The sequence below is a fragment of the Microtus ochrogaster genome, assembly GCF_000317375.1.
Source record: "Microtus ochrogaster isolate Prairie Vole_2 chromosome 14 unlocalized genomic scaffold, MicOch1.0 chr14_random_1, whole genome shotgun sequence".
NCBI lineage: Eukaryota > Metazoa > Chordata > Mammalia > Rodentia > Cricetidae > Microtus > Microtus ochrogaster.
Window position 1 is genome coordinate 35252488 of NW_004949096.1, and position 8966 is coordinate 35261453.

Here is an 8966-nt window from a genome sequence, read left to right on the forward strand (position 1 = left end):
GAGACCAGCCTGGTCTACAGAGCTAGTTCCAGGACAGGCTCCAAAGCCACAGAGAAACCCTGTCTTGAAAAACCAAAAAATAATAATAATAAAGATAAAATAAAATAAAGCAGTTATATTCTGAAATATTAATACTAAATATTTCACCTTAATTCTGTACTACATACTTTAGTATACTTTCATTCATCCTAAGCCACAGAGAAACCCTGTCTCAAAAAACAAAAAAAAAAATTGTAAACAAAAAACTATATGTAACATAAAGGTTGATATTGTTGAGGACATTAATAACCTTAGAAAAATGGGCAGGAAGGGAATGGCTTGAGGCTTTTACAAAACTATATGTAATGGATAAAACAGTCTTTAACCTTAGCGCTTGGGAGAGAGAAGCAGACAGATAACTGTGAGTTTGAGGCCAGCCTGGTTTACATAGCTAGGGACACAGCCTTATTTTGATTTAAAGTCAAACAGCCCTAGAAGTACATATCCTCAACAGTTGTGAACATTTAAAAAGAAAAAAAAAAATTAAAAAAAAACGTTTAGCAGGCTGGAGAGATGGCTCAGTGGTTAAGAGTATTGCCTGCTCTTCCAAAGGTCCTGAGTTCAATTCCCAGCAACCACATGGTGGCTCACAACCATCTGTAATGATGTCTGGTGCCCTCTTCTGGCCTGCAGTCATACACAGACAGAATATTGTATGCATAATAAATAAATAAATTTTTTTAAAAGATGATAATCTAATGGAGCAGTTTAATATACCGGCATGAAATATGGTCTAGATCATGGAGAATGACACAGTCATTAAAAACTGCTTAAGCAAACATAAAACTGCCAGGCATGGTGATGTAGAGGGAGGTGGATCTACATGCAGGGCAACCTGGTCTACAAAGATAGTTCTAGGACAGCCAGAACTGTCTCAAGAAATACGTGCACATTTACATACACACACAGAGTAAGATTATTTTGAGAACCACAATTTATATATTCTCAAAAATGTTATATGAAGCCGGGCGGTGGTGGCGCACGCCTTTAATCCCAGCACTGGGAAGGCAGAGGCAAGCGGATCTCTGTGAGTTCGAGGCCAACCTGGTCTACAAGAGCTAGTTCCAGGACAGGAACCAAAAAGCTACGGAGAAACCCTGTCTTGAAAAAAAAAAAGTTATATGAATATAACCTAAATATCAAGTATAATTACTGTTAAGTTCGGTGTTTTTCTGCAATTCTCTAGCAACCCAAGAAAAATCTGAGATAAAGATCAAAAATTTTCAAACATTTTTTTCCTATGTGTGTCATGTGCTCAGGTCTCCTCACCATGTAGGTCCTGGGGACTTGTTAAGAAGCACCTTTATCAACTCATCTCACCAGTCTTTTGACCCTTTCTTTAAAAGTAAGGTAGAGATTGGGACTGGAGAGATGGTTCAGAGGCTAAGAGCACTGGATGTTCTTACAGGGAGGGGTCTTAAATTCAATTCCCAGCAACCACATGATGGCTCACAACCATCTATAATGAGATCTGGTACCTTCTTGTGGAATATATGAAAACATACAGGCAGAACTGTATACATAATAAATAAATCTTTTAAAAAATGGGGAGGGGCTGGAGAGACAACTAAACCATTAACTATACTGGCTATTTTTTCACAGAGTTTGGTTCCCAAGGTCCACATGGAAGCTCACAACAGTTTAACTGCTTGAATATAGTATAGACATACATGCAAGCAAAAACATACCTAAACACAGAAAATAAAAATTAAATTTAAACTAGAGAATGATCAACAAACACACCCAATATCTACCTCCACCCTCCATATCATAAACATCCTTATGCACATATGCATGTGAAGGAGTACAGATATAAAACACAAATACACACACGGATTTTATGTTGAAAATAATAAAACCTAACATTTAGAATTCCTCTGATTTGAAAAATCAAGTCTTATTTTTCCAAAATATTTTAATACTTTAAGTCTCAATAAAATTTAGATTTTAAAACTCAGTATCTCATTCAAAATGAGAACTTTGTATCAAATAAATAAAGTAAATAAAATTCTTACTTGAAAAATGCGATAAGAAGATTAACCATAATGATATACTGTACAAAGAGGTAGACTGCCTGAAGAAATGGAGTCAGCCATGTGCCAGGACCACAGATTTCCTTGACAGTGGAATCGTTTGCACACACTTTGGGAAGAGAGAAAAGAATTTTAAACATAATAGTTCGGTGTTCCAAGTTCTTTGTCTCAACAGAAAAATTTGAGCATCTGCAAATCTGCTTAAGAGTTAAAAGACAAGGACCTTTGACAGACTGCACTGGAGCCTGCTTTACAAGGACTCCAACATTGAGGGCTGTGGGGCTTAGGTTCTGCCATACTACTGAACTATTCATAAGCAAGGGTTAGTGCATGTTCATCTATCTGAAGACAGATTTAGACTGAGGGTAAGCATAGATAAAACCCCTGGATACAGTGAAATATAGCATTTATATAAGAAAAATATCTGAACTTAAAAAGAATAAGACGGCTGGGCGATAGTGGCGCACGCCTTTAATCCCAGCACTCGGGAGGCAGAGGCAGGTGGATCTCTGTGAGTTCAAGACCAGCCTGGTCTACAAGAGCTAGTTCCAGGACAGGCTCCAAAGTCACAGAGAAACCCTGTCTCGAAAAACCAAAAAAAAAAAAAAAAAAAAAAAAAAAAAAAGAGTAAGATGGATTCACAGTAAACTAAGTTATAGACTTCATTATGTCTCCAAAGAGTACTAAAATGCATTTTAAATATAAAATTACTAGATTTGGGGTCTGGAGAGATAGCTAAATGATTAAAAGTGAGGATCCGAGTTCAGTACAACACCTACGTTGGGTGAGTCAGAACCACCTGTAACTGCAGCTTCAGATAAATCCCATGCTTCTGGCTTTCACAGGCACCTGCAATTAGGTGCATATACCCACACACAGATAAACAAATATACATATAATCAAAAATAAATATATGTATTTTTAAATTTTGTTTTGTTTTCTGAGGCAGGGTTTCTCTAGGGCTGTCCTGGAACTCACTCTGTAAAACAGGCTGGCCTCGAACTCACAGAGTTCCACCTGCCCCTACCTCCCACGTGCTGGTATTAAAGGCGTGTGCCACCACTGCATGGTTTATAAATATATATTTTTAAATGACTAGATTTGAATTCCTTGTTTCTATTATCCATACATGAAATACTTCTGAAGCTAGGTCAAACAAGGTGGGGCATAGTTTTAACATCCACCACAATTACAAGGAATAGCACAAGATTTATTTGGGTAGGAGGGATGAAAACCATTATGAATGAGAAACAATTCTATATAATTACAGTATACTTACAGCTAGTATTTAGGCACTATTTTAAAATGTATATATTACTGAAGTTCTGATTATTACTATGTAGACGAGGCTTGCCTTAAAATCACAGACATCCTCCTGTCTCTGCACCCCAAGTGTTGGGATTAACGGTGTATGACACTTTGCCCAGGATGTCTATGTTTTATAAGATTCATATAAGAAGACACCATTAGAAAAATAGCAGGCAACAAAACCCTGAAAAATGACACTGAATGAGAAGCCATTAAATAAAATTGACAGGTATAAAAAACATCACTATTTTAGCCACTAGGGTCGTGTATGAGAGATCCAAGTGTGGGTCAAGGAAGAGGGAGAGAGAACACATACAGTGTACTCTACAGCTCAGATGCAGAGGTCAGTACACCCCTGAAAGTTGCTGCCAATCAGTCAGACTAGAAATTTACCTCACAGAAATGGGCAACAGACATAATGCTTTATAACTAAGATTGGGTTGAACAGAGAGTTACTTCATTTATCAGTTTATTCAGGTTTTCAAAATTTTGATATAAACTTAAAAAAAAATCAGTTATCGCCTTAAAAGGTTGTCATCATATAAGCTTTTCAGTTTTCACATAGGACCATTACTTCTGTCAGTGACCTCTCTGGCTTTGTCTAGGCTAATAATGGTACCCTCATCCATTACCTGAGAGGTATCTTTCCAAGCGATAAGAATTTAGGACAGACTTTTATTACACATTTTGTTTTTTCTGCGGTTAATGCATTGTGCAGGACATTTAAGTTTGACTGGAAAGCATACAATAATTTAGAATGTAAGTCTAACTTTACAAGATAACCAAAAAAAACATTAAATTCTTACCATCAATTTCATATGCATACACTTCACCAAAAATCATCCAGTATGGATGAAAAACTATATCTTTAGCAAGAGACCAAGATGGTTCTTCATGAGGATAAAGTATTGCCTTTCTGGGAACACCAAAACTAAGTAATACAAGAGCCATTATCACTACAATGTAGAACATATTGGCGACCTGTTTTAAAAAAGGGGGGGAGGGGATACTATTAAGACACAAGAGAATTTAAGTCCTGTAACAAATTTTCATCCTAAAAGGTATTTCTAATGTTGTAATTGATAGTAGAATATTTGAGCTTCTATTTATTGCTGATAATAGCATTCAGAAAAATGTTATCACTACATAAACCTTATGAATGAGATTGTATTTAAAAATGATTAGTGATGCTAAGCAAATACAGGCGTCTTTGACTCTATAATAAACTATCAGTAGTTCAAAATATAGCCTATCTAATAAAGACATAAAAAACTATAGTTACATGGGCAATTTTGGAGGCTTAATTTCAGTAAATGCAACTCTTAAGGCTTGTCAACTAACAATGAAATGAAGACTTTCCCCCACTTTGCCTCATACATCTGTATTTTGCTCAGGTCATAGAACCTGGGACTAGAGACATAAACCACAATGCAAATCTTCAATATAAAGAAATGTAAAGACCCTTGTGAGTACAACACAGATAAGAAAGAGGTCAAGAACATGCAAGATAAAGATTAAAGGGGAAGAATAGAGATACAACCTTAGGAGGAAGCAAGACAAAAGCTAACAGGATTATTATTATTTCTTATAGCTCAATATGATCTCAAAATTAAAGAAAAATGACAGGAGCAAAAAAGTAGGAGGAAAGGATGGGGATGTAAAGAAGAGAGTGAAGTGAGGGAGAGAAAGAAGAGAAGAAAAAAGGGAAGAAGAAAAGGTTAGTGTCAACGAGACACTCTATCACCTATCACAGGGAATAAGATGAAGGGTAACAGAAGACAACCAATGTCATCTTCTGTCCACCACATATATATATAAACACCCTCAGACACACCCACATACATCACAAACACACTCCACATTAACACACACATTGATGAATATCCTTAAGGAATGGGAGATTAAGAGTACGAGGCAAACAAACCTAACTAACAGATATTTGTGGGTCCAGGTAAAGCTATATTAAAACATTTTTATAATTTTAAAGGAACAATTCATGCATTTCAGCAGATATTTCAACTTACCATTTTTCCAATCATCATTACATAAGGTCCCGCCTGTTGATTTACGGCTAGAAAATCTAGCAAACGCACATACCAAAATATTATATTAAGACAGTAAATTAATCTTCCAGCCACAAAAACATGATTATCATATGCATTCATAAAGTTCCATTTTGCTCCAAATCTTAGTCCAAATCCAATGAAGAAAGAAATTATGGCAATTGTGTCACTGACATTGAAGTAGTCACTAAACCACACTTTGATCTTCTGGCTGATTTTCCCAGCTTCAGACATAAAGACCTAAAGGTTTAACAAGAAAAAAAGGTGACTCAAATCCTTTCAATTAAAACATATATAGAATCCAACTATAACACCACAGAAGAATTTTAGCTATATTTTAGTTTCAAGGTATCTGAGATCTTGTATCTGAAGATGTATTTAATAATAAAATAAAAAGTTAATAGATGAAAGATTCCTTATGGAGGCAGGCATGGTGACAAAACCATTTACTCCCAGAACATATAAGGCAGAGACAGGCAGAACTATATAGTGAGAGCCTGTCACAAAACCCAAAACCACACAAACAGAAACAACTTATAAATTACTTGCTCAGCAAGTTGATGTAAGTAGGAAGTTGGGATGAGAAATGCTTTTCAAATGTTTTATTTCAAATCAAAACAGTATTTGCCTATGCTGGCAACACATTCCAAAACTGCCTTATTTGCAGAAGGTAAATAATTCAATGATTGAAGTAGTTGTAAATATCTAACTTATTAAAAATCTACTACCCAAGTAATTAAAAGCATTACCTTTTGAGTAATATATTCAAAGCTACAAAATAAAAGTGTTTCCCAATAGTAATGCCTGCTTTTGCTTTCCTCTCTCAAGCAATTTCCCTTCCCACAAAAGGCAGATACAATTAGTGCCATTCTCACAAATACATGCAAAAATGCTATGAATCCCTTACCATTAAACAAATTAATTTCAGCCATGATGACAATAGATTTAAAAAATCACATGGACTGCCATCATTAGGTATTTTAATAAGCTTCTGTAGTAGCAAATAGGAGGGAAATACTATGCCTAATTACTTATACAAAACTATTTACAAGTATACAGCAACTAGTTTAAATAGAAAATACTCAGGCAGGCACATAGTACATATTCATACACGCAAACAAAACACAACACAAAAGAGTCTTTTAGGCTGGAGAGATGGCTCTGTGAAGAACACTGGTTACTCTTCCAGAGGACCTAGGTTTGATTGTCAGCACCTACATGGCAGCTCATAACTCATCTAGGAGATCTGATGCCCTTTGCTGGCTTCAGTTGGCACCAAACACACAGATACACACACAAGCACAGCTAAAACATTCATAAACATAAAATGAAATAAATACTTGGGTGGTGTGCATGACTTTAATCCCAGCACTTGGGAGACAAAGGATGGCAGAACTCTGTGAGTTTGAGTCCAGCCTGGTCTAAAGAGAGTTCCAGGACAGGCTCCAATGTTACACAGAGAAGCCCATTCTCAAAAAACAAAAACAAAACTAAATAAACTAAATGTTTATTTTATTTTTGAAACAGGGTTTCGAGCAGCCCAGACAGGTCCTCAGATTCACTGCATAGCAGAAGATGATCCTGAACTCCTAAACCACTGAGCCTGCCTCCCAGTGCTGGGATTATAGATGTATACTCCCCATCCCCTAAGATTTTTTTGTTTTTGTTTAAGGAAAGAAAAAAAATCTTTCCCTTCTCAAAATTATGATGTTATAAAATTGCCAATTTTAAAGTAGAAAAGTAAGAGATACAAATAAATCCTACTGGTGACTGGGAGTAACACAGGGCACTCTAGGGGGTATACATCCTGAGTGCTAAATGGAAACCGACTTTTAATTTACCTGACTACCACCATGCACATTCATTACTTTTGAAGAATGTCAGTGATCATGTGAAACGTGAGGAAGTAAGATAAAAATAAAATCTATGTTTTGATTTTGAGAAAAATTATTATATTTGTTAATTGTAGCAAAGTGAACATAAATTACTAATAACCATTTTGTTTTGTTTTCCTGAGAGAGGGTTTCTCTGTGTAGCCCTGGCTGTCCTGGAACTTGCTCTGTAGGCCAGACTAGCCTTGACTTCAGAGATCCGTCTGCCTCTGCCTTCAGAGTGCTGGGATTAAAGGTGTGTGCCAACACTGCTCTGCTTAAGCATTTTTTTAAAGATCATGGTTTTCAGAATGGCAAAATAAACAAGCTCTAGACTTCCACATATCACTGAAATTACAGGAACATACCCATAAGCACAACAAAATTAAAGAATCCTACATGCATGCATAACATACAGTTACTGGAAAGAAAAACTAGACATACCTCACGGACTTTCTCAATAGCATAGGTAAAAATATAAGCGATAACAATCCATTCTTGAACTGAAGGTAACTGTTCCATTTGTACAAGAACTACAAATGTATAAAGCATCAGAAATCCTAAGTATGCCAACTAATAAAAAAGAAATAAAAGTTATATGAATAAAATTAATTACAAAACAAAACATTATGGACATATTTCTGTATTCACAAAATCTAATTTGAGTTATGGTAGACTAGGGAACAATAAAGACAAATATTCATGTGGCAACATGGGCTGGCTGTTTTAAGCAGCCACTAAAATGAATGCAAATGTTAGCAATCCTCATTAATTCAGTGGGACAGAACTAGGGGATCAGATAATAGAGGTTTGCATTGTCTGCATCTAGAAGGAACAAGAAATTTTCATAAAAAGAAATGTAATAAATTAATCTCAGGGTACTAAAGCATGAGTATGAGTGAAAAAGCAATTAACTATAAAATACTCATCATAACACAAAACCATTTGTCAACTTTGACAACTCTCTAGTACTGATGAAAGTGAACAAACACCATTACTTTGTTTTCCTGGGAAGGGAGGTATGGTGGCACATGTCACCATAAACAAGCATCAGAAATTTCTAAGTGCAGCACTTGTGAGGTAGAGGCAAGAGGATCAAGAGTTCAAGGCCAGCCTTGCTTACATATCCAGTTCAAGATCAGTTTGACTACATAAAGCTCTGTTTCAAATAAACCAAAATTATCTTCTCAGACAAATGTGTTCTTCCCTAGAAGATGCCCCCAACAAGACATCCCACTAGATGTTCTAGAGAACCAACAATGAGTAAAAACTACATTTCAACATATAGATACATACTTTTATGAACTTATGCTTTTGTCACTAAATTTTCCCCACAGATTAAGAGAAGGGCCAATGCAGAACAATGGAGCACATGACTATAGCAATGGTCATTGTAAATAAAGTCTGGATTGCTCCCTTCCTTCCTTCCTTCCTTCCTTCCTTCCTTCCTTCCTTCCTTCCTTCCTTCCTTCCTTCCTTTCCTTCCTTCCTTCCATTTTAAAGTAGTAGACTTATTTATGAACATTTCTGAATGCTATCTGCACAACCACGAAACACAAATTACAAATTTATCATTTTCAGTTGACCTTTTAGCACTATTTTTGTTTATTATGATTGTGTTTGACGCGCATGTGTGTGTGTGTGTGTGTGTG

At 36.0% G+C, this 8966-nt stretch overlaps 1 protein-coding gene across 2 annotated transcripts in view; it reads right to left on the reverse strand.

Annotated features, from left to right (window-relative positions):
• The window catches only part of Trpm7 (transient receptor potential cation channel subfamily M member 7), a 91284-nt gene that overhangs the window by 28947 nt on the left and 53371 nt on the right, over positions 1-8966 (reverse strand). For both annotated transcript variants that reach the window (XM_005364421.2, XM_026787681.1), the window contains exons 20-23: positions 7759-7887; positions 5405-5683; positions 4187-4361; positions 2055-2181 (exon numbers count right to left, since the gene is read on the reverse strand). In XM_005364421.2, the coding sequence (XP_005364478.1) occupies positions 2055-2181; positions 4187-4361; positions 5405-5683; positions 7759-7887 (710 nt within the window). The remainder of the gene's footprint in view (positions 1-2054; positions 2182-4186; positions 4362-5404; positions 5684-7758; positions 7888-8966) is intronic.